The following is a 27,622-nucleotide window of genomic DNA, read 5'->3' on the forward strand; positions in this document are numbered from 1 at the left end:
TCGCAATAAAGAGAAATTTCTCTTCTCTGTCGTTTGTGTCATTTTACTTTAAACTTTGCTATTTTATTACAAACGTAGGTACGTAGGTATTGTAATTTATTCGTTTAATTCTAGACTAGAATAAATTCATACCTTCGTTCTTTCTAACGCCTCGAAAATTATTTATATGCATATCTTTAATTGTTACAGGCTTCCGCAATAAATATTTGGACAAATTGAATGCCATAATCTACGTTAAAGATATTAGGTTCATGCATGGTTTCAGGAAATATTACTATCTTAAAGGTAATGTATAATTATACTGCAGCGTTATAGTTACTAAAACTAGAAACATGATAGTATTGCCAAATATTATTCGCATAGCACAAAGGTTGTGCGCAATATTTAATATTCGTCTAAGTGGAAGGAGAATGCCTTCAAGAATATATTATGGAGTACATTTCTCTGGTGAAAACAAGTGGAAATATAGTCGATTTCTAATAATAAATATAAAATATTTCCATTAATAAATATCAGATATATATATATAAATTATTGTTTTTAATATATTCAGTGTATATACAAAAAAAAAAAACAACGTGTATTACAGATTTCATGAATAGAAGGAGACGATAGTAAAGAGATTCTAAATAAGAAATATTAGAAATCACCAGGTTATTAACAAAGTACTCGATAAAACTTATTACTTTATCTGCTTATGTCATCATTTCAATGATAAAAAGTGGTTTTTCTTTCTGTAATTTAAACCTGCAAGGTGTGTTGTAAAATAAAACTGCGTTGGTTGAGATTAATCTTTGTTGCTTGATACGCGAGTGGCTTTAAAAGAATCATCAGTGGAAGGGCCATAGTTGTGACTTTCAATTGAACAAGAAGCCATTGATGCTTGCAATTAATATTTCCAGTGAATGAATAATGTTCGTAAATGAGCAAAATATTTGTACGTGGTATACGATAACTGAGATTCTACATTATTTGAAATTGTTAACAATATCTGGTTTTCTTTAGTCTGCTTTTTCCATTTTGCGAAAAATTGGAAGGAAGCGACAGAACTTCTCGATCAAGTTAAACAGTTTCTCTTAATTTTACATATCTCGGTAACAACTGGAATTGTACGTTAATTTAACAACGATGTACACGCGTGATTTACGCAAAATAAAAGTTATGGAATGTGTTAATGTTTCGGGTTAAACTTATTATGCATTTACATCACTGCATGTTTCGGACTGAATTTTAGTTCCGCTTCTATCATGTAAATCTTCAATTACAGGATACCACGTTAAAGTACTAAGAGATAAACAATAAGCTCGATCTGAAATTACCAATTACTTATTAAAAAATTACTTATAAAAAATTACCTATTAATTTTAACTCGTTGTTTTCAAAGATTTCATAAAAATTACATAATAAAATCCTTTGGAAGTACGACTCTTAAATAATACATTTTTCTCATATACGAATATATCTTCTTTATATTAGTGTACCACATATAAGATATAATATACTATTCGTTTTGATATTGTACACTTCATATTATACATTGAATATTAATAACAATATCCCTATACGAAAATAACTATTCGATTCTACTTTGTTCGCAAGTTTCATTTAACACAAGTAGAATCTTTATGAAAAATTTGAAAATACAAAAATGCAAGGAATACTCGTCAGAAAATATCTAAAGTATTTGATATTCTAATATTTAGTAAATGGACAAATTACTACTTACATTCTGTTTCTCTAATTGCGTTTATGAAAATATAAAATTTGCATAGATATCCACAGTCGATAAAGTAATATTGTTGCTATATGTAATTTGAAAGATAAACTCCTATTATTACTGTGTACAACAAATCACAAATTTTCGTTAGAGGATTTCACTGATATCGTAAGAACAGTAGGACAAACGTTGATAGTATTTCGTTAATCTTTCCATTTAATGCCTTTTTCGAAAATATTTTACCAAGGATATATAGTCGTTTTTTCACGGAAAGGGGAAGCGTAAAAGTGTATCACGTACGATTTTGTGAAATGAAATTACTCACTAAAACCTTCGAAAACGTGATATTCTTTTACGGTTTGACAGAACACTGTCAAACATTAACTCACGTACTGAACGAATTTCTTGATAAGGTACAGATAAGTAATCTATTATCCTTTCTTTTTGCTTTGCACTATGTATCAATTACCACCGTGTAGCACTTCACTTTTCGATAAAAACAGAATGGAAGAAAGCGATAACACTACACGAGTGAAAACTTATACGAAACAACGAACGGTAAGAGCGCACACGCGTTACTAAACAGTAGTAACAAGCGCGTTCCGCGTTTCAAGCTCGAGTTGCCGGCGGCGCCATGACACTCGTCTGAGTCAGCGAATGGGGGAGAAGGAAGCCGCACAGTGGGGGTAGTAGAGGAGTCGCGTGCAGATGCGCGCCAAATTTCAACCCCTGCTGTTCTTTCAGTTATTTTCGACGCAATTATATTTTTCTAGCATTAAAAGAAATATTTAAAGTTTGAAAAATTGATATTAAAGATTGATGTTAGAGATATTTTGAAAATGTTATAGGCTCTTTTTGTTTGCCAAAATAAGAGCAAACTCTATAAAATGATGATAAATAGGTAAATAGTTAATGATTGAAATTCTAGTCTCTTTACACCTTTACAGCTTGTGTATTCTGTGTAAAATAGACGATATTCGTTAAGAGTTGAGTTGAATTAGTTAAATAGACCGCGATTTTTTATTATGTTTCAAAAATCTATTTATATAACTTGGATATGTTTCACAGGTACATTTTCCTGCAGCCTAAGAAATTAAAAAGCGATAAAAACATTTTGCATTACTTAAAAGAAAGAAGAGAATAAAATGTATGAAATAACTATTTATAAAAATGAATTTGTATAACGTTATTATACATTTTAAATGTTTAAATAGTATTACCTCGCGGATTTAAGATATAAAAGATATTTCCCTTTAAAACACATTGCCAGTATTTGACAGATATAAGAGATATTTTCTTTTATAAATTTATTGCGGTAATTAGCAACGTTTCATTTGGTGTGAAGTAATATGTCTGTTTAATAGAAATATTGTTGCATATTCATTCCTAAAAACACGTCCGCTTTTCATTTCATGTGCATCCGTGTAAGTAATTTCTATAGAGTTTCTAACTATTGATTTCAGATGAACGTTCTGACGAGTGTGATATCTCGCTTGCAGAGTAGTCTCCGCATGTCGGAAATGCAGACGTAGTTTTAAATGGATGAGACATAGCTTTATTCATCACAGAATAATGTCTCTTGCATATCATATAGCCTGGCGTATTTCACAAATGTATGCGTTGAAATGATTCCATTTAATCCGTTTACTGTTGGATAAATAATTTTGTAAGAAAAATACATATTTTTCTAATCGGAAAAATAAACAGTATATGTATGTATACCACGATTATTGAAATTACATAACTATATAGTATTTACATGAAAATTTATGACTATAAAAAAATTAACACGATTGATTAAAGATTAAAAAGAATATTTTTTCAGCCAGGATCTGTGAAATACGTAAATAACCGGATATTTGCACGAATTGTTTTTTAATAAAAGCTATAGACAATTTTAAATGATACATATTTGAGAAAGTACAAAATCATTGAAGGTATTGAATATCAATAAACAAAATGTGTAGTAAATATTCTCTTTATAAGTAAAAATTGTACTTATCTTCCTTTGATTTTTAAGCTTTAATTACTTGGATATGAAACTTCAATATTTTAGTTTAAAATAAAGTATGATAAAATGTACATTAAAATTTAAAGGATGCATATAAAATGCTAATATTAAAAATCATATAAATATTTTTCATTGCTAAAATTCTTAAAATTTGATAATAAATATGTTCATGTTTTTAAGAATACTATTTTTATCTTCATAATTATATTTTTCTTTTAAATTAAAAAAAGTGAACAAATACGACATCTTCTCCCTATATTATATCTAAGCATTGTGCTAGATATTCTTGTCATAATACTATTGCTATTAATAGCTTAATAACGGTGGTAATTCTGTCGTTCTATGCAGTTTTCATTTTATATATTAATATATAAATAGAAAACTGTATGACAACAAAAGTTGTCAATACTAATACACAAATATTCTACAGAATTATACTGCATTTATAAATTACTAAATTCAAAACATGCTTAAGAAAGAATCATGCATTTAAAAGTAAGACAGCCAATAACGCAAAATATATTTAATTGCTTTTTACAAAGTATCGTATTAAGTTTTATCATTTAAATAATAATCTTTCCAAAAAATATTTGCAAATTTATGTGCAAAATCAACGTGTCGAATTGTTTTCAAATACTGCTGTCTAATTAAAATTATAAAGAAATTATATGCAATTTTTGCAAAGCTGACTAGCAAATGTTTTCTGTTTTGTTTTCTCTTCTTTCGTTGCTTTAACATATTAGTAAGAAAAGATTCCAAACCGGAAACCGAATATAATTATATTGAATGATTTCTATTGTATGAGAAAAACAGTGAATATTCACGGATTTTTATATTTATCTACAGTAATGCACGACTTACCTTATGCATCCTAGAAATTGAAATATAAACTGATCTAACAATAACAATATCTGTGTACTACGTTTATATTCTATTTACTTCTTTTTCAAGAATAAGTTTCATTTAATTATATCTTATAAAAAAAATTGCATTACTTTTAAAATACTAGTGACTTGTGCTCATAAATAGAAATGTATAAATCGTAGATAATCTTTCCTTCGATAAATAAATGAATGTTGCTTTAATTGATTTTTAGCTATAATTAATAACGTTCATTTTGTGGGTACATATGCAATCTTAAAAACCTCTATTATCAGAGCAAATTTCTATGCAATAAATTTATGAATTTGAGCTTCATCAATTTCATTGCATACAACTAAGACTAAGAAGATAAATTTAAAATCGTTAAATAACTTTTAAGTGTCATACATTAAATTGAATTATTCCCATTTCATTATCCCCATACTATACTGTAGAATAAATTCGTACAAAGTAACATACGACAAAGCAACATATAACACAACTAAAAAAAGCATTTTTGAAGCTACAGAAGAATTATGCGTTTTTCGAAGTACATTGATACCAATAGCAATAGGGACACTGAACTATCGTCAAGATAATATTAAAAAAAAAACATGTTAATATCATTGAAATTTTACTTGAGATGATTTTAATACGTTTTGATCTGAATGTAATTATATCTATCGTAAGATCATGCGTTGTTTTAATCCATGAACAGTACAAAGCGATTAAGAATTTCAAAAGCGACATAAAAACTTTAAATACACACCCTATTTCGTTGGCTGGTTGAATATTATTATTGGTCGATCCACTGTTCACGTTGTTGTTAATTGTGTTGGAGTCATTAGTTTCTTGTAACGTTTGACACGTATTCAATAAAGAGCTCCATTGCCTCATCACTTCTTCGCCTTGAGCCTCCAATTCGGAAAGAATTGTAGCGTTATCCATATCTTGCAATGCCGTGCCTGTCTCCATTCTAAAATGCAGAATAATATTTAGCATATCTCTTTTAATGCTATTACATACATTAATTTTTACTACTTTTGCGAATTTCATTTAAATTATCAAATATATATACACACTGCTAGTCACAAATATTAGAAAATCTACTGATATTTAGTACAAATTAAATAATTTTCACTTTTTCGACTGTCCAGTAAGATGGTATAATATTTTGCTATAAATCTCTTATTTCATTCGCACCATATGAGCCTTGCGATATAAAATACCAAATAAAATCAAATTTATTAGAATTTTCTGATAAACATAACAAGTAGATGTCCTGATATTTCTAGCCAGTGTACACCGTTTTAATAACAAAGATTCGAGAAATATATAGAGCGCATCATCTTTCTTAAAACATACAAAGCAGATGAGACACTTTATACGTAGAAATTTGTAGATTCGAAGAGCATGGAAGAAAATACCAACCGATGTTGATTCTCTTCGTAAGAGCTCGCATCGCTGTGTTCGTAGTCCAATATCAAATCATCAGAAGCGATAGATTCACAAGGAGATAAAGTGTCGACGCTGCCAGCTCGACTTATTCGTTTGCCATGGTGAGGGCTGTTGGTTGCGTTTTTTCCATGTCCAGTGCCTGAAAAAAATAATAATTTGTAAATATTTGTCGTACTGTTTATTTATAATATGTATATAACTTTATATGATCGAAACTGTAGAGTTATATGTATTGCTCATCGATAAATTACGTTCCAAATTAAAATGTACGTACTTTTAGAGACTACAGTCGATATTAAGTCGCGTTATAGTTTACAAAGTAAACGAGAAAATTATTCCATTCGTACACCGTTTAGTGTAATAAACACATAAATAGACATAAATAGAATAATTTAGTCACATAAATTTCTGAAATATTCACCTGTTTTAGGACTAGACTCGACCAGAGTGTGACTGTTCTCAGTGACGACTTGACTAGCCATAGCAGATTGTGTTTCAGCGCCAGCCCTCGAATCGTCAAAAACAAGCCCAGGTTGATCAGCGATCTCATCATCGAAAAACTCTCTGCCCTCCGATAAGCTTAACGAATTCGAGGCGTTGGTCGGCGTTCCAGGACTATCATCGTCTATAACGGTGCCAGATTGTTCCATCGCGTTCTCTCTTTTTGGAGCTTTCGTGTCCGACTGAGTAATACTGGCCGTGAGACTGTCGAAAAGACTATCAACAGGCGAGGTTTCGTCATCTATAAGGGTTGTTGACGTAGCCGCAACTGCGGCGAACGCAGGATCTTCGATGGTAAGAAGCACGGAACGCAATGGAGTTTTTGGGAGCGTTCCAGACTTAGACATACTCGAAGATGAAGTTTGCATGTGTTGTACAGACATAGAACGTTGACATTCGTCGCTCGAGCTCAACGAATACTCGTCGGCCATAGCTTCTCCATGACCGTATTCAGGGTCATCGGAACTCGGTGGACTGAAGTCTGACTTAATAGAAGGAATCTTCTCGGAATGTGATCTGTCTTTGTAAACTTTCTCTTCGCCTAATCCTTCGTCGTAACCCTCTGATGAGGTGGTAGACATGGACGTCGTAGATTCGATATACCTATTGTCCTTATTTACGATCCTTTGATATTGCGTGGTTCTCTCTCGTACCAGGCCGGTGTTGGCCGCGATGAAGGTTTTTGGCAACGGTATAACAGATATCTCGGTGACCGTGCTATCGTCGTCCCTTACATCCCTAACATCGAAACTTTTTCCATTTACGACCATTCTCAAATTCCTAGATCTGCCTATACCACGCCTTCTTGTTAAAGATCCATCCGTATAATCTACGCCCCTCGAATCGCTCTCGCCCGTGCAACCTAGCTGACTTCCGACACCGGAATCTTCCGTGCTCGAGCCCTCCTTCGAGCTCGTCGAACTCTTCGACGCCGCGGACACCTTTCTGCTTTGATTCGCTGCGGTTTTCGCCACCTTCGAATTCGTATCGGTCATTCTTACAGCGTACTGAGGTAGAGGCAGGTGTCTGGCGTGCAGAGTATACCTGCCGATTGGCTCTGGAATGCCTGATACTCTGCGATTTGCGTCCGTGTGCATAGTATTAGCATTGTTATACGAAACGGTATTATGTACTGGTGACGACTTCACTTTCGTCGGTTGCGGCACGTTCGAAACTTGGGCTACCCTGTGCGGCTGTTTCACGAAACCCTCTTGTTGCTGGTGTTGTTGTAGCTTCTCCTGATTGTAATGGCTCACCGTGTGACTGCTGCAAATGTCGCTGACTTTGTTGGTAAATTTCGGTTGCGACTGCCGATACCCGAAACGATTCGTCCTAACGGCAATCCCGCTGGATTCTTTCTTGGGCGGAGCGAGCCGCGGTGTCGATCTGCCGGATGACGAATTATGAATCGTCTGACTGGTGTCGTCATCCCGTCTACGATTTTGTTCTGGTCCGGCCGATTTCGACCGTGGATGCAGCATGCTCGATTCGGTGGTATAGCTCGTTATCGGCATCGGTATCCCGGAGGCCGGTCTTCGTCGAAAGCCAAAGGACATTGCCGTGCCGCGCGTATGCGAGCCGCCACGTTTCGACGCGCCCTTATGCTCGTTCTGAAACATCAACAAAGAAAAGTACTGGAGAGTAAGAACGCTGAGAATGTCAAGAATCTTTTAGCAACGCGTCGAGTCTTTATGTCCTTTGCACTTTCTCTGCGAGCGTTTAGAGATCGATAAAACGGACGTGCACTCCTTTTACGCAGCTGTTTACATCACACACCGCGTTATTTTTACTTGTTACAATCTCGCGAGAAAGTACTTGCTTGCGTTAGACGTGACTTGCCAAAGATAATTCAAAATACGCACGATCATGAATTTATCTAAGGTCTAAGGTCGAATAGCGACTTGGCTAGTCGATAATTATTATCTTCGCTGTTACATACGTTACGATGTTACGCGGCCAAATATGTATACCAAGGGCAGAAAAATGCGACCAACAAAAGTGGACAGGTTGATAGCTAGGATTTCTATTTTAAGTAATATGGGATATACAATACAAAAGATCGGTCAATGTTAATCGATAGTTCAGTTATACAAGGTACGTACTTCGTCGAACAATGTTCTAATTGAAAAGGTCGGTAACGTTTTTCGTTAAAAACTTTACCGTTGCGGCAATTCTAAGAATTATATATTTACATAATATGAGAATATTGTTGCATAATATAAACATCGTTATATCGGTTGTATGGTAAAATTATGTTGCTCATTATCTCGAAATAATTAGTTTAATCCCTGATATTGACAGTATTTCGTAATATTTAATATTTTAATATTTTATTTAATATTTTAATTTTATACGCAAATGAAAGTGCATATAAAATTGTAAAGACGAACAAACGAGGAAATTTTTATCTCCTGTATTTTCTTTTTATTTTGGTAGAAACTGTACATTTCCTTTGTGACATTGTTGTCCTTTAACAAACACAATGTTTTGTGGACTCATCGTATTATTTTATATATTTGATATCGCCGTGATTAATCCTTTCGTATTAAGTTATATTCTCGAATAACAAGTAATCTTGTTTTGCAATAGAACAAGATTCCTCGTTGTTTTGTAAAATGCTTCAATTTGTTTCCTGTCGATTTACACAGGTAAGAACCTGATCTAATTACCGTCCTCATTTTCAAATTGGATATGGATTTTTCATTCACGCGTACCTCTAATTGTACGACACTTGCACCGTTTGCTTTCTATAAATATACAGCTTGATAAATTTTCAGCTAATCTGTGATCGATTATATCGAGTACGAAATACGTGGAATATTTTTTTCTTAAACGATTCATAATTTGATAACTAGATAACAGCGACAACGAAAGCAAGCTCGAAGAACAAACTCTTAGCACAACTGCTGTAAGATATTAAAAATTTATATTGTATACAATCCGTTTGATGCAACGTATCAATCGTAAGATTGTGATGCATCGATGATCACACGTGCCAGGTAACTGCATGGTGAAACCAAAATCTCAAAAATGCGAGGTAACCCGATTTAAAGTCCAGAAATAGAGCAACTACGTTCTCAAATCGACGAACTTCTCTACGCTTTTCGTATACCCGTTCTACGAGTCACAGAGTCGCGTTTAAATGCTTCCTAATGAAAATACAAGGAAAAAGAAACGCGTATAAACTCGTCGATATCCGTTTCCCTCTGCAAGAGAAATCACGTAAAACAAAAATCAAACAAAATCCGATGGCCACAAAAAAGAAATTCCTTGTATAATTGATGCAAAGAGCGTTGCACTCGGTCAAGTGGCATAATTTAGAATCGTTTTATCCGATTAAAAACAATTTCGACACGTGGTTTCCACTCGACGATAATGAATCATTTTTCTTATCGTCCCTCTACAGCGATTGCGATAAAATCCTCTTGATTGGTAATTTAACGTCCAAGCCCTTGCAGAGCGACTGCACGTACGGGTGAGATATTCATCGTGCGTTGTTTTGGCGCATGAATTTCGCAATGTGTCGTCACAAACGGCATTAATCTTCTTCGTATTATTTATCACCAGATGCACTGCGTCAAGGGAGACCCAGATTTTACATAGATGAGGAGATATATTCGGGCAAACACAACCCAGGTGACGTCTCGTAGACCTTCTTAGAGCAACACCCGGCAAACAGAGAACGGGCTATCGAGGATAAGGCAATATTTATCGCGCAAAAGTGATCACGATGTGTCATAGCGTGAAAGTTACGACGAAACGATGGTCGATCGAAAACACATAGAAGGATGCATCCCTTACCGCAAAACCGATTCCTTTCTCGTTCTCCAAGCAATCATCCTCGCACCTGGTGCCAATAGACCGGTAATCCATGTCTTCGGGCCAGTGTCAGCCGGCTGTTAAGAAGACTGTATTACGATCGATCCCGGCGTCCAGCCTGCGAGAAGGTTACGTTTGTCTCTTCTAAATCCGCAACGCTGACATCCTGCACCGCTGTGCGCGAATATTTTTAACCGAGGGAGGCACACAGCCGAAAGTACCGGCCAGTTTTTTCGGCCCCAGCAAACCTTCCCCGTAATCTGTCACCTTTTTCGGGTCCTGCACACGTTCAGTTCGTACGCGTTGTCGCCGAAAGACACGCGCACCAATACCTCGTCCGGCTCTCCCTTTTCGTCCCTCCTCGCCCGCTCTTCGTCTGTCACTCTCTTTCTCACCCTCGCCACCCGCCCTCTCTTTCTTGCTTCTTCTTCACCCTCGAGCTCCTTCCTCGTTCAACGTATAGCCGTTTCTTCCTTCTAGTTGGTCGTCTCTGTTCGACCTCGCTTCCACACCACCCAACGGAGAGAGAGAATATACGGCTAGCAAAACGTGGAATCGATCGACGAAACTGCGCCGGCGTCGCGACGCCACCGCACACCGCGCGCCGTGCCACTCGCGTAGACTGCGAACGACTGATGTCACGAGTGCGCCCGCGCTCGCCTTTCGATGTGTTCCTATATCTAATTGTAAGTACGCTGTTTGCCGGCCTCCCTCTATTCTCTCATACAGCAACGTGCACAAAAAGCGGACCACCAAACGTTTAACGTTCTCGTGCGCGCCAAGGGTTTGACGTTTAACGTTCCACGTTTTCGCACGTACCCACCCACCAAGGTGTTCCTGTGACTCCTGGCTGACCGCTAATCGCGTTACAACGGACCTCTTGCGCGATTGAACTAAGTTCATTAGCGAAATTTCACGAGCGATCAGTTACAAGGGGGTAATGACAAGTTTGGTAAGGAATTGAGTCGAGCTTTACACACGGCTGAATTTTCATAGTTGCGGATCGCAGTAGAACGTTTCTGTTGATTTTTTGATTCTTCGTGTCGCTTTATATCCCGAGAACAATATTTTTTGTATAAAATGGGTAAAAGCGGGAAGAATCTGTTTGCTCTAGCCAAAGGTATAATTGTTCGAGCAAACGATATTTCAATGTCTTCGATGTGTTAATGCTATGACAAACGATATTTCAGTCGCCTAGAAGCCGAAGCGGTGAAGCCGATTTTTTGTCGATTTTCCGGTTTCATCGCGCGGATAACGTGATTTAACGCTGAATTTTGAAGAGACAGACGATTCGCTTCCACGAGTCCAGTTACCGCGAGAAAGTGACACGAGTAACGGTATATTGGAAAAACGATTTAAAGTAATGTCCATAGCATCGTTATTCTCTATTTTTCAATTTATAGAGTCGATCAGTGTGGCTTCTGAATTGCTCGTTTCTTAAATTACGAGGGCACGTTCAAACACAGAGTCGATTAAAAGCACAATTTTTGAATTGGTCGATCGGATGTACCGAATTCTGAAATAGTTCCGCCGTGAAAAGCGAGAAACGTGACTTATCACGTTCTTTCGCTTTTAATCTTCGCTTACGAGCTACTCAATTGTACTACTCGATATGAAATTATAAAAATGCAAAGCTTTCTTTGTACAACAATTATGCCTACGTACAATCTACAACTTGTCAATCGTCGATTCGTTAAAATTGTTACTTAGAAAATTGTTGTGCAAGGGGGCCTGGCTGGTTCTACGTTCCAATGGTTCAAGTATAGTTACGCGTTATACCTTGCCGATTAAGTGAACGCCTCTTATGCAATTTTGGGAAATCGTGAGATTGAAATATCACGTATATAATACTTTGTTTCTTTTTTTTTTTTTTAATTAATTTTATTCGTTCGATGGTAATTTATAACGCCTTTCTAAGTTCAAACCATTCTTCTTCCTCGTTTTCTTCCCCTTTCTATGTTCAACTGTTTCTTGTTCAACATTTTTCTTGTTGTTCTAATAAATTTTATTTCAATCCTGCTTTATGACACAGTTGATTATCGATTAAGCTTAACTAAGCTATTCTCGGCTCTTTGTGTTTCGTATACGTAACGATATGTTTGTCGCAGTATTTAGTAAAAATTAAATCCATTTTAGGTATTTATACTTTTCATTTGAAATTCAAGGCAGGTTTATCTGGCTGCCGATCGATACTTTACATTGCGATTAATTTGAATCTGTATTTTTAAATGGAATGTTTTGAGTAAGTGCATCTTCTTCTTGGTCTGGATAGCTATAAATATACTGCTTGTTTTTTCAGTAAGTGTTACCCTACCTAATGCTAGGCTCGCGTTTAAATATACATTCTTTTCAGGTTTAATCTTCTGCAAGATTTTGTCACTTCGGTAAGTGTTGCTACAGGAAGCTCAAACGTTCGTCGTAAACATACGAACACGACAAGAGAAAAATATCGTACAATAGATATATCTTTGTTAATTTCTCGATTTTAATGTCACTTTATGATTAAAAAGAAGAATGTTTGACATACGAAGAATTAACGACATAATTGGAAAAAAAAATAATCTGCCAGAAATATTATGATCATTTCTCACAGTTAAGACTAAAACTAGATTTAACGAATTTTCACAGATTTCAATGTTCGATACGCGATCGTAAGAACTTGCGAATTGTAGCAAATTATTCGTTTCAATTTTAAACCTGACGATTTACTTGGCTCGGTTTGGCGCGTTCGGTTCTAGAAAACACTCGGTGTTACACAATTACGTAACTACCTAAACGATTAGATGGTCTAAATTAATAATCGCCACTTGTGAAAATGACTGTATGTCTGCGTCTCTTTTGTGTTCACGAGTACACGCGTAAATGCGTGAACGCGTGCATTTTGACTTACGTGGATGTTACTGTGAAAGCACACACGTTACAGAATACGCAACAAGCGAAAAATTAAACGTCAGACGAAGAATTCGTACCTCTCGTGTATTTTAATAAAATTACTCAATTTACGTAGTAGGTACCGACAATGAGACGTTATGTTTCTGGTGAATAAGTCAGACTTCTCAACGGTCCATTGAATATACTATACTCGTTGGTCACGAGACCTTTCATTCATAAGAAATGGTATTATATTGTTGCACGCATACGATATACGATATCTTTAAATTGCGTGGAAATTTAAAGCTTTAAAAGCTTGAAAACAATTTCTGTAAATTTTCCTATAGCTCTTTTCAAGAATTTTTTGCTGCAGGATATAATTCTACATAATAATAAATATGTATATGTACATATTCTTTGTCCAGCGTGATTTATTACTTCGTTAAAAATAATATTGTTTTTGCTTGTCTTCTAACAAAGTATAGTTTTTTAAATATTTCATTAATTTTAGTCCTTGCGTTAAACGAATCGCGTAGAATGATTTCTCAGTTTAATAAAATTTCTAAGATATTTTGCTCCGATAATAATTAGAGTATTTTACGCTCAGCTTTAGTATAAATATCCAAGTATTTCATAGTAATTTTCCTCTTTTCTATTAAGAGCCCACGTATTACCAGTGGTGTCTATTTACATTTCATATTAAATGTTTATTGCTACATCAGATTGAGGCCAGATTCATCAAATATCTAATTTCTTATCAACTATGATTTAGCCATAAAAATTTAATAGAAATTATCGTTCTAATCATCGCGTTACAATTTTCTTTCTTTTATCTTATCTTTCCCTCTTCTGCTTCTGCACCTTATAAAAGAGCAGATAACTTTCAATTTTTCTGATAAAACTTATCTTTCTACTGTTCACGCATCTTTTCATATTCTTCGAAGTTTACATAAGCTAGAAACAAAGATTATATATTTATTATGCATATATTTTTACAGCACGCATCGTACGTAATTAACTAAATATTTTAACAAAGTGGCACGAAATAACTGTAAATTATATAAAATTTTATAAAGATTGTACTTTTATGCGTGACGACTAGCATTTCATATTATACACAATAGAATTACACTCATTAGTGACAATCTTAGATATTCTTGTAAAGATTAAATATTATTACAATAATAATGCGTAATTCTAATAACAAACGTTTAAATCAGATAGCGAATACGAGTGCATGAAAGATTTAATTTCTTAAATATCATGACTGTATGTGGGCGCAATTATGAGCAGAAAATGTTATACTCAGAATGGATGTGAATCGCGTAGGATACTCTGTATACGCTTCATAGTAATTTTTCTAGTACGATAACTTCATTGATCTCGAAATCTGAAACTGCCATGGAGCGATGCACGTTGGATAGCACGGACACGAAACTGAGAAACGAGCGAGCTTCGGTATTATCACCAACTCGAGTCCAAGAAGACGATGTAAAAAGCATGTGCCATGGGACTTTGCACAATATCCCTTTCAGACAGTACGATAAGCCCTCCCGTGTTCTTCAGCCTTACAACCAGAGGTCTGAGTCTTATGCTCTATAGTCCTCCTTGGAGAACCAGCGCCGCTACTTGAATGTTCTTCCCTCTTTTCCACCCCTTGCTCGTTAATATTGTAGCTTCACGCAGCAACTTGAAACCTCGGTCAAAATTGCACGGTGAAAGAACTCTACTCCTCTTTCAGTAAATATACTATTGTACATTTAGCAGAATCTCTAGCCCATCACGGTGTAAATATTAACCATATCTAGGTATTAGCTCTTATCTCGTAAAATAAAATTTGCATCCCACTGTGGCTTAAATAACTTTATCTAAACATTAGCTCTTAAGGTGCGATGCGCTATGGTACATTTAGCACAGACTCTTCATCCCACTGTAGTCTTATTACGTATGTATTAGCTCGTCCCAAAAGTTTCTTCCGTTTTATAAGGAAATAATAGATGCGCAGCATTTTGTGTTTCATATTATTTTACTGAATTATGTATGATCCATCTTGTTCTATTGAAACGATCATAATGGGTCATACATAATTCAGCAAATAATATGAAACAAAAAACATTACGCATCTATTATTTTCTAATAAAACGAAAATGTTAACTCTTACTAACACTTGGTATATTGATGTTCCACTGATGCTGTCTGACTCTGATAATGTACAAATTATTTTTGCCAAAAAAAGGCGAAAAAAGAAAGAACGCTATTGCGTAATAGAAATAAATTGTGAAATAACGTGTTGTGTTAAATCGATTTCGTCGATCGTATCGAGGCTTATGCCACTTACAATCTTTTTGCCTATGTACCTGCTCGATAATGAACTGTTAAATACATAAAAGCCTGTTGCGTAATTATAATACGAATGACAGTTACTTGAATGTTTTATAAGAGGAATTTCGTTAATGTATAACTATAATTGGCATAATAAGTTCGCAGGAAATTTTCGACAGCTATTTTAATTAGTACTAATTCGTTGTAAATCTTTTTAAATAAGAGATTACAATCTTTTTATAATGTGTTTCTTCCCAGGCAGGAGGTGCGTTTCATTCTTTCACTTTCAGGGATAAAAAGAGTGAAAAAAACACGCGTTTCACTCGGATGACGCAGACTGTGCATTGAAAAGCGAACTTTCACGTTGAACTTGGCAAACGCGAAAAGAGTTCGCGAATAACGCTGACAATTAGCGTGACGTTTATCAGATTCTTCTCAACGTTTTCGTAAGAGCGACGAGTCATCAGATTTTGACACGGGCTTCTTCTCTTCTTCTATTTTTCGATATTCCTGCCTTCGGTTTCGTCGTTTTAATCTCGCGTCACCGTGTCAGCATCTTTTAACACAGGTCAACTAGCTTTGGGTCCGCGTCGCAACCTCCTTATTAAAAAATATGACTCACTTAGAAGTCACATTGACGAAACCGAAAATTGCAAGGTGAAGCAAAGCGACAGCCAGTCTGCGGATATTCGCGCAATTTTATATTTTTATGAACATAACTAAAAAAAAAAAAAAAAATAGACTCTACGCGTATTTTGTAGATTTTTGGAACTCTAATTTTTTATTTAAAACCAAAAAATGCATAAACGTAGCGATAACGTTGCGAGAATTATTTTTGAAGATTTACATGGAAGCTTGATATCACTCGTATCAATGTTCTCTTACGATGGACGAACATACGGAAATGTATAATTGCTTTTCTAAATGTTGGACATTAATCGTGTACTTGGCTAATGAACTTGAGAAGCTTAGAAAAACTGGAGTTTATCGGTTCGACTTCTAAAAAGCTGATATACAAAAGTGTACGAAATATATTTTTACAAAACAGAAGCTCTTCCGCTCACTTTGTCCAGATTAATATACGAAATTAATAAAAAACAATTGTATAATACACTTTGGCAAATATTTCATTCGGTTTAAAATACGTAACCTTCTGTAAATTAAAAGCCTTTTTCCGTAGAATTTTTTGTATCGTTTTTGTCCATTTGCAAGTAATTTAATCCAGAAATTGATACGCTTATCATTTCAAGAGTCTCGCGATTTGATGAGAGGTTCTAGCGAGAAGAGTAAAATATATGTCTACCTTTTTACTAAAATAATTCAGAATAATTCGAGTACAGGTATCCTACGAAAGTGGTGCTCACATTAAAGTACAAAGTACAGATTTTATAATTTCTTTCGCGCATTACACTTCGCATAGCTTCTAACGAAGCGTGAAATTGAAATGTTACGCTCAACATTTTTCGTTTGCATCGCGAATCGTCAAAGGGGAACAATCTAAATGAGATGATAATATTTTGTTGTGAATTATAAATATAGAATAGATTATTTTTCGACAATAAAATTAGAATTGTTAAACGTTAGGGTAATAGCAAAAATACTAATATAATTTAGGATTCGAAATAAATGAAACGATAGAAATTTAAATATCGATTTGGTCTGTAAATAAACGAATTACGTACCTGCACCGACATCTTGCATCGGGATTTCTTAGTTTTCTTTTCTAATTTTTAATAAAGCTAGTAAAAGCAATTGTTTTTCAAAATTGTAAATTGTTAATAAGAGGAATAGAATATAACTTCGTTTTTGTAAAACTTTAAATACTATATCGAATGAAATTGTATATTAAATGAATAATAAATCGTAAGCGTACTTTAACAAAATATTGGAAAATATTAAAGGTTACAATATAAGCGTTTATCGTCCTGCAGTGTCCTGCCATCTAGCGTAAAATCAGGGAATTCTTTAAATAGTAAAAGCAGAAGGTAAATTCCACTGAGTAATTTCACAGGAGAGCAAGTTACAATTGGTCGATGGTAATTTGTTGTCTTGAGACTAGCAAATTGTTAAAATTATAGAAATAATTACAGAGAAAGTACATTATATATCAATTAAAATAATATTATTGTCCTGTTTAAATGTCAAACATTTCTTTGTACTTTATAACTCATAATAAATACGATAGCTGATAGAGTTATGAAATATTATGAAATTTTATATAATTTTTCAAATATCTATGTATACTCTTGTACTCTATGTATAACTCTATGTATAGAAGGATATATGACAGACTGCGATCATAGTGATACGAGATATCACGTTACATTACATTCTTGTAAAATGGTGTTTCGTGTTTCTTATTACAAAAAAAAAAATCTCTGCTGAACTTATTGAAACGACTTGTCCTACTTTTGGTGACACTAGCAAAATATATAGAAAGTAACGTAGAAACTTTTTCAGAGAAAAGTTTGACTTTAACTCTTTCAGCAGCGAATCTGTTTTTAAATATTTTTGTACAGCAAACATATCGCGCTAATACTTAAGATTAATTCTACTTACTATCTCCAACAGGTAATTTAATTGTACAACCCGGTGATTCCACGAAAAGATAGCAAACGTCGCTCCTAATTACTAATTCATCGTCTATTCCTACGCTTTAACTATGAACACTAGTTAAAGTTCCAAATTATCCGTGTACTTACAAATAGCACATACATGTACATGTACGTAGATAATTTCTCTCAGAAACGTAGAAAATTTGCTTTCTGCGTTTGATAAATTCGATTTAAAAAAATTCATTAGAAATAAACCGAGCTTCGTAATATAGCACGCGCGTGTTCATAGACACGCGTCTCGATCGTGTTCGTAGATCTTTCGACTAAACAGTTCCTCAAGAATCTTTCTTTACCAGCCCGATGAATCTTTCTCCAACATCAATATTCATGTATGAATTCCTTCGAATAAAACGTGCACGAAACTTCCCCCATAAGGATGCAAGTGAATGCAAGAAAGGAAAATGCCAATTCTCGGAGAATCAACACGAAGAAACCGGACAAAAAAACGGAGAGAGGAACTTCTCCTTCTTCCTATCTCGAGCGTAGGTGTTGATCCTCCTGGTTTCATGTTCTTTTTCCTTTTTTTTTCATATTGTTTCCGGTTAGCGGATACCCGCCATGAAACCAGCTGGCATAACGGAGAACAATGGAAAGCGGATATAACGAAAGGAAAGAGCAAGAACTACGCTCGAGTGAATTAGCATCGGTGATGAACTTAACAATTAATTACTTTCACATATCACGACCGGTCGTACAAACGAGTAGCTGTGCGAAAAACATAGGCGTCCACCACGACGTTCTTTTATGCATAATTAACGCACGTCGTCGTGTCGGTCACGTAAAAGCACTTGTACCTGTAGGAAGCACGACAACCTATCGGTCGTGTTTAAATAAATCTGTACGCATGTAACTGAGGAACATTCATCTTTAGCCTTTGTAAGGCGATGATACACAGAAGGAGGTTGAGAAAATGTACACGCGCTTAATTATATAGAAAAGAAAAATAAATTGTATATGGAATATCAACGCGATGAATTGAATCATGAAATTACTATTCTTGAAATGCGTACACGTTTATTTGAATTATTTGCGTCTACAGTATGTGTAAGAAACGATGGTACAACCGACGAGGAGACGAAACGTAGAATAAGTCTTTCTTCCAATCGAGACATTGTTTCTGATTCAGAAAACCAACTTTGAACATTTGTCTGCCGTATGCGAGTTTTCCTAGTTAGCTATGATTAGAAAGACGTGGAATTTTTCGCTTATATTCGTGCGTGGAATAAAACGTAATCGTTTTTCAACCGATAGAAAAGATTAAAAGATCGTTTAAATATTTATACGTCTAAGTAACTGTAATGTACATTTTTCTATTTACAAGCAGCGGAAATATTCGCAGTTACGCAAAATGTAGCTTTTGGAATATATACTTTTCGCAAGAGCCATGGCTAAAGGAAAACTACAGTACGTAGACCTCTGCTAAAATATGCAAAATCCGTAATCTTACGTGTCCGGTACTACGCAGGCAGTCAAGCAACATGAGTAATTGTACACGTCTGGCAAACAATACGTTTATTACCATTACGCAATTGGACAATAGAAAATCTAATATCTCTTTTCATATTTCCTTTGTTACATTAATTTTTATTCTTTCGTTAAACGCAGTGGAAAGAAAGATATGGAATAATGGTGGAAAATTTAAATTCGAAAATTAAATACCTATATCATTTATTCAGAATTTCTTCAATATTAATATCCTGATACATCGATAAGGATTCTTATTAACTTTATTATCAGGAAAGATAAAAAAAAACGTGAGATAGCTTGCTTTCAAAATTGACATAACTGTTACAACGAAGACTAATGAGATCTGTTATTGAGTTGCGTAAGTTACATAAAAATTCGAAGACGCAACAGGAATATCAAATAGAATGACACGAGCGTAACGCATATTTGCGAAGCATTCTTTAATTAGCTATGCACGAAACACGAATACGAAAAGTAGATACTACACTGTCGAAAACAACACATACCAATTATTGAAAGTTCCTTGAAACGTGAATGGTTGTAACGTACGATCGGTAAGCGTAAAATAACGGTAGAGTTACCGCAAAACGAAGGCCTTTTGTAATTTGTTTTTTAAGCTGATACCGCGTATATCTTTGTCACGTATATTTCAACTATTACGCATATACATACCGCGTATCAATGCGGTTGTTATGCTACGTTCATATTTTATTGAACACGAATAAAAAAACATTGGGTTCATTCATCGCAAGAAGATGACATATGTTTAAATATCAAACTGGCATAATTTTCTTTTTTTTCCCTACGTTACATTTACATTTTTAGGTTTTCGTAACATCGTTTCCTCTCCATACTTTTCAATTTATGGAGTTGACCAATGGTGACTTTCGCGTTGTCTTATCTACTTCATATTCAACAGTATCCTTTTTTCCCACTAAAGAAAAATTCAACAGCGTGTGTTTCTATTAATAGAAGTATCTTTCCAGCGACCAAAGTGTTCGTCAGTTTCAAACATGTTCATTCTTAAACAGACCTTTGATCCAGCCATTGATATATACATCGGTTAACCGACGTTAATTATTAATGTAACATCTCGTGTTAATCGATATACGTAACAAGTTCAACGCAGTCAAAATGAAGAAGACAGAATTTCAAATACCGTAAACCATACTAAGGACAATGAACCTTCTAAGCATGGCCTTCAATTCTATCTCACAGAATCAGCCAGCTTTTCCGCTACATGAAGTTATAAGATACAGGTATAGTATTGCGGTACGGCAATCAAAGTGCTATATCAGATTCGAGGCACTATTCACGCGTTTACTTATACTGTACGCCTAACACACCGCAAAGAAGTCCGGTTAGTCGAATAAATTCTCGCCATTACTTATATAATTTGATATTCCGAAGTATGCACTAAATGGCTAACCCGCGAATAATATAATATAGTGTGGAATTGCTCAGAGAAAAGCAAGATTTTTAATATCGATTCTATATCGTTTCTGAGACGAAGATCGTAGTATTAGAGAAATTTTCGATCTCGTTTTATCTCATTTATGTAAACCGTTTACAGACGAAAACTCCTTTTTTTTAAACCTTTGAAATTTTAACGCGCAACACTCGATCGATACATGATGTTACATGATTTCGACAATTCCTTGTCTACTTTTATAGTTTTGTCGAGTTAACCGACTTGGAAAATAAGCGGCTCGTATATTCTGTTGCATAATTCGGGGTATTGTTTGAATTACTTATCTAAGATAATTGTCCGAATAAATTTAATTTAGTCAAGTATTTTATAAGTGAAACATAAGAGAAAATAATTCTAACGCTATTTCACTGGCACAGTAAAGGATAATAAATTTTCAATTTACATGCGAAAATAAATTTCCCAATTAGATACTGGATCATTAAATAGAAATAAAATATCGTGTATGATATAAAGATATTACCATAGTCAAGTACAGTTATATAATCGTTGAATTAATAAATGAAGCAAAGTAATTTACTCGTTTACGTAAACTTGCAATTCAAATTAACGAGACTGCGATATCGTAAATTCTCGAAAACTATAAAGTTTAATTTACTCAAACAAAGATCGATCAATTCGGGAACATTTCGCAAAAACTTTCCACTAGCAAGGAATTTGTGTGTAGTAGGTACACGTATACATAACTTGATCTAAAACGTCGAAACAAGTTCTTGAACGCGTAACGCATAAAAAGAAGAGCCTTCAAGCGAATTCAACGAAGGAAGTAATGTACAAAATCAGGCATGTATATTGAAATGCTACAAATGGTGGAGTGAAAGGACAGAGAAGAACAAGAAAGCCTGTGATGTATATTTTGTCTAAGCAGTGGCGTAACCAACAATAAGAAAATTCCGAAAGATTTTATTGCCATCAACTGTATTTAATTTCTCACGGTATTATCTCTCGTAAATTACAATTTTTACTACGTTAGATTATAAATTTTTTTACATTTATTTTGTTATATAATTATTTTCTATTTACTTTGTATTATGTTGTTCTATTATCCTGTATATTCTTTAATATCAAAAATTTACATCAACCCGGAAAAGTATCTCGAAACACAAAGATAGAATAATTTTCTTAGTATACAATTTTAAAAGGCACATTTACGAAATAAAATTTCCTTTACGACGAAACTGTGAAGCTAGTTACGCTAATGTGTAGAATCGCTACGTGGAATGTACTGAAAAGTAGGTGGGTATGCAGTTAGGACACTTATTCGCCATCCTTCAATACACGTTCGATTCGAACAGTTTGAGACTTTCTAAATTTTAAGAATATTTTTAGGATTAAGATTCAATTAGATTGCGGCAAGAAGTAAGAAGAAAAACTGCGGCACTAACGTGGAATATTGCATGAAAATTTTCAACGGTGAAAGTAAGTAAAAATCGTCATATGAAAAATGAAAATAATACGTGTATAATGGTATGATAAAAATTGTGTAACTTTTATAAATAATTAATTTCACGTAACATATTTCCAATATGAGCGTAATATAACCATTTTTATACAGATACCAGAAACAATATTTTATTTTCGAATAATCAAAAAGAAACGTGTCGATAGATACATATCACGTACTGTATCGATACTATCTGACGAATATCCGATCTTGTATGTATGTATGTATAAAATATAGAATGTTGCGGCTTTAAAGTTATTCGATATCCTACTAAACGTTCATGCAATTAGAGTAGATAATTATTACTTCAGATCTCTAGATATTTTCTATAGTATTAAATAATTTAGCACTGTGAAATTCAATATACATAACTGTCGATTCATCTTTGCACTTTCTAATGTCTTTTATCTTCGTAAAGGTGAACCTTATAAAATTATTCTTCTATACCGAATCGTATCTAACGATAATTTAGACATGGGAATTAATTATATAAATTTCATGCTTAATCATTTTTTTCTAACAACTATTTATTGTTATATTTTATTGAATATCTTTTATCTTATATTTATTATATTAGGTATGCACAAAGTATAAAATATTTGTCATGCTATTGAAACGTTTTACGGTCCTTTGTAACTCGCTCAAACCAATTCACGAATGCAAATCAATTGCTTTGCTTGTAAAATACCACACCTGTAATTGAAATCCATCAACACACACCGTTGTATTCGTTCCTTCCCTTTTTCACTCTGAAACCTCCCTCGCTTTCACCAATTCATTCATGTCCATTCGAGCACACATTTTACTTGTACATACAGGCAAGAAAATGAAAATCTGCTCGTTCGTACGAACAACTTGACCGTGTAAAATATTTTCTATCCTTTCTTTTATGAATCAATCAATTCCATTGAAATTTACTAATTCAAAGTTTCTTATATCCGCTGTATCTTTCGAATACAAATCAATATTAATGTACTTTGTACTACACCAATTTCTTCGCAATTATTCGAAATTAAAACTTACTTTCGAGAAAAATGTAGAAGCACCGTTGCAAAAATTTGATAACATAATATTTTTAAACCAATACATTGTTCGTACATTCAAATTTTATGTCACGATACGTGTAAATTGGAAAACCGACTGTTTACTAATAGAGAATGATAACAGAGGCAAATGTCTTGGTCTTCGATATTAATGTTTACTCTTCTCTTTATTTTGAACGGTATCATTATATTTATATTGTATACTAACTTCGTGTGTCCATTGTAGATACTTTTATAATGAGTACACGAATACTAATGAACGCTGTAATTATTCGATTTTAATGTACAAGATATCGCAGGTCTTAAAGGCGAAACTGGCGGATGGTAGAAAATGGTCCACTTTTGTGTAGCTCATGCACCAAAAATACTTGTAAGAAACCATTCTATAGGTTCCAAGGAATTTATAAAAGTACAATTTTTCATCGGTAACATGATGAGAAAGTTGTAAAAAAGAAGCAGTTAATGCATGAAGTAAACAGAGCGAAAAATTGACAATCATTAACTTCAAATGATTACAACTTTGCAACAATTGGATGAAATTCAAGAATTCAAACGTTATTCTATAGATAAAAACTATTTGTATTGTGTGTCAAAAATAATTGACAAACATAGTTTCCAACATTCTTAGAAAGCGATAATTAACGGTGCATTTATTCGAAGAAATATGTTCGTAATTGTACTATGACATAGTGATGTATTAAGCGTAAAGAAGAATTGTTACACTGTGTTCTTTTCTTTATTAGACCAGTTTGGTATCAGATATATAAAAGTTAATGCAGCAAAACTTAAAAAAATGTAAGAATTACATAAAATACCTGGCACAATTTACCAAAACGACATTAGCCTCAAACTGTACACTAATCAATTCTTTCAAACTGTATAAGTGGCTTACCGTGCACTACTTTCTGCTTCGAATAAGGCTTAAAACAAAAGAGAAAACAAAGGAGCGAAGGTGGTATTGTCTTATCGAAGTAATAAACTTTTCAGTAATTGCAAGTTCTTCGCTCTTCTCCTCGTATTTCATTTTTCTGTCATAACTTTTTCTACAAGATCTTACACGTTTTGTATTTCTACTACATTTTTATTCTTATTTAAACCCGTCGAATATACTATCAAAGTTTCGCCCATTAAAACCTGGGACATCCTGTATACATACAAATAAATAAAGATAAAAGATAATACTTCTGTGCGTAATGTAAAGTATAAAAAGATAAGAAAATATGATAAATAAATATCACAGAATAAAACTAGTGTTCCATACTATTAACAAAAATTTCAAAAATTAACATGTTTGTAAAATTAGTCAAAATGTTAAGGAAGGTCATCTAACGATGCTAAGAATACTTTTATAAGTAAAGTACAATGATGTGAATTTTATGTTGTTCGCGAACTGAAGCATGTAATTAATATCAATGAGATGCTTTCTTAAGATTTCATCATTCAACTGCAATAAATAATGAGCGTAATGGTTCATAGCACTCTGTGTATTCTGATTTATTATTGGTGTTATACGCTATTGTATACAAATTTAGAGATCTGAAAAAAATACTAACGAGATGTATACGCCGGAAGCTAAAAGAAACTGTATTTCGCTCTACTAAAAATATTGCTTGAATATATTTCTTAACTTAATATACATACATAATTACGTACTTAATTTACGTGCAGATAATATGCAATGCAAATTATTTTTATGTATAATTAAATATTTATATCTACTTTATTTGAAATTATTACAAAATAACAATTAACAACTATTAATACCAACAATAATTACCCTTCGAGTTAATAATTTCCAATCGTAAAGAAATTTTCCAATTTTAACTACATCAACAAGTTATTATTTCAAATTATAAATTAAGAATCAGCGTCGTGTGCAACAAAAAATTACTTTTTCCTCGCTCAAACGCAAACATAGTTTCATCGTTATATAAGTAAACTGCGAAAGATATTTTAATTTATAATATATTAGAATATATAATTTGTATATGATATGATACATAAAAGAATATTCTCCAAAGAAAATTTATGCACCAGGAAGATTATTCAAATAATTGTTTATAAAATCTAAAGGATATCCCAGTGCGATTTTTCATGATCCTTCGACATTTATCTCGATACTCGATTATTTCATTCTATTGCTTCGTAATAATTTTTCCGTCAACTTGCTCAACGTTCCAATAACAAATTTCAGTCAATTCAACGTATTAAAGGGATATTATAAAATTATCGTAACAGCTTATGTAATTTGGAAACTATCTTCTTCGTTAGTTATAATATATATTATATTTTTATTCTACATTTATCTTTGTTATTTTGTAATAAAAAATCGGAATATCTGCAACTGATTTACCTTAGCGGGTTTATCCATGATACGATAGGTGAGCGAGTCGCGATGACCGGTTGCGATGACGGCGCCCGCCTTACGAGACACGCATTGCCCCATATAGATTCCCCAACCTTGTCCCAGCACAATCTATACACAATCAAACAATGGTTAAATCATATTATCTAAAATCATCATGAACACTAATTGTCCAATCCGTCCGTTCAATTGTCCAATTTTAATTTCGTGACTGAATGTTTCTGTTGGTAGCGTATGTAATATCGTAACGATAATATATTTTATTTAATATGTACATATGACAATTATATGATATATACATATGTGACATTATAAATACATATGCATATACATTTTACAACTAAATAATCGTAAGCGCAAATGCATGCGTGAAAAGTCAAAACTTTATTCTCGATTATTTCGTCTATATTCTCCAAAATCCAATATTATAAATATTATTTGACGCTGTCGTAAAATTTGCATATCTGACTTTTATTTAAATAATAATCAAATCGCATTACGTAAATGTAATAAAACTTTACAGTATTTTTCCTAGATATCCGTAATTTAAATGTCATGAATTTTACAATATGTTTGTGACTCTAACATCAGAGTATTAAATATCAGAGTATCACCAGTAACAAGCAAACTATACTGTGTGTGTGTGAGAGAGATACTTATATCTACCTTATTTTCAGTCAAGTAAATTATTACAGTCAATATGCGTAGAATAGAAAAAGGACAAGAAAAACTTGATACTGGAAAGAGTATCTTCTCGCAGATGGGTATATGCATGTATAGATTCGAATAGAGCATATAAGTTACATAAGGATGTAGAAGATAATGTGCGAGATGCGTGACAGAGATTAGAAAAACAAGTGGGTAGGTACCTAAAGAATCAAGTAAGTGTGAACATGTCTGTAAAAATAAATACCATGTAATATTGCATTACACGTGTAAATATCTTTAATTTACACATATAAAAAGAAAGAAACAACTGCGATGTTATAAATTCTTCGCTATTAATATTAAAATATCGAGTAACTTAGATTCTCAGATCTTGTTTCTCATAAATTTTAAAATTCTACATTGAAATTTGAGTTAATTGAAAATATAATAAACATGTAAAAGTTGAGAGATAAGTATTTGGTCATATATTTAATAAACAGACATGAGCAAACAACAAAATTATATCTTCAAAATCAATTACTGTGATTTTAACAGTGAAATTGATGATGAATATAGATTTATTGCAGTACATATATAGAGTCATAACTCTTATACATATGACACGTTAAAAAGTGATATAAACGATTTCAATCCAATTACAATCCAGTAAAACGATTTAAAGCCATTTGTTATCTTCGTGTAGTATACGTAGTGAAAGTTATGTTCTATTAAGAATGAAAATCGCTTCTGATGATTCGGTCCTAATGTGAATTATAACGATGAAAATTATATTTTGAAATAAATTGCAACATCTGTTAGCTCACTTTACAAAAACGGGCAGCTGAAATTTTCAATCATTTTTAATTTAAAAAATACTATTATTTAATAATAGTATACTTAATAGATCATCTATATTTTAACGTTATCCATATCTCTACAATTATAACAGACATGTATTTGGTAATTTTATTTACTAAATCACAGTGTTATG

At 33.5% G+C, this 27,622-nt stretch overlaps 1 protein-coding gene across 10 annotated transcripts in view; it reads right to left on the reverse strand.

Moving 5' to 3' along the window:
* Window positions 1-27,622, reverse strand: part of LOC132905629 (uncharacterized) — a 67,945-nt gene that overhangs the window by 36,607 nt on the left and 3,716 nt on the right. For 9 of the 10 annotated variants that reach the window (XM_060957118.1, XM_060957114.1, XM_060957115.1 and 6 more), the window contains 4 exons: window positions 25,972-26,094; window positions 6,469-8,158; window positions 6,021-6,186; window positions 5,359-5,565 (listed from right to left, as the gene is read on the reverse strand). In XM_060957118.1, the coding sequence (XP_060813101.1) occupies window positions 5,359-5,565; window positions 6,021-6,186; window positions 6,469-8,158; window positions 25,972-26,064 (2,156 nt within the window). In that variant the 5' untranslated portion in view covers window positions 26,065-26,094. Of the gene's footprint in view, window positions 1-5,358; window positions 5,566-6,020; window positions 6,187-6,468; window positions 8,159-10,349; window positions 10,727-25,971; window positions 26,095-27,622 lie in introns of those variants that run through there. The other variant, XM_060957116.1, reaches the window with a different exon arrangement.

This window comes from Bombus pascuorum, chromosome 3, assembly GCF_905332965.1.
Source record: "Bombus pascuorum chromosome 3, iyBomPasc1.1, whole genome shotgun sequence".
NCBI classification, from domain to species: Eukaryota; Metazoa; Arthropoda; class Insecta; order Hymenoptera; family Apidae; genus Bombus; species Bombus pascuorum.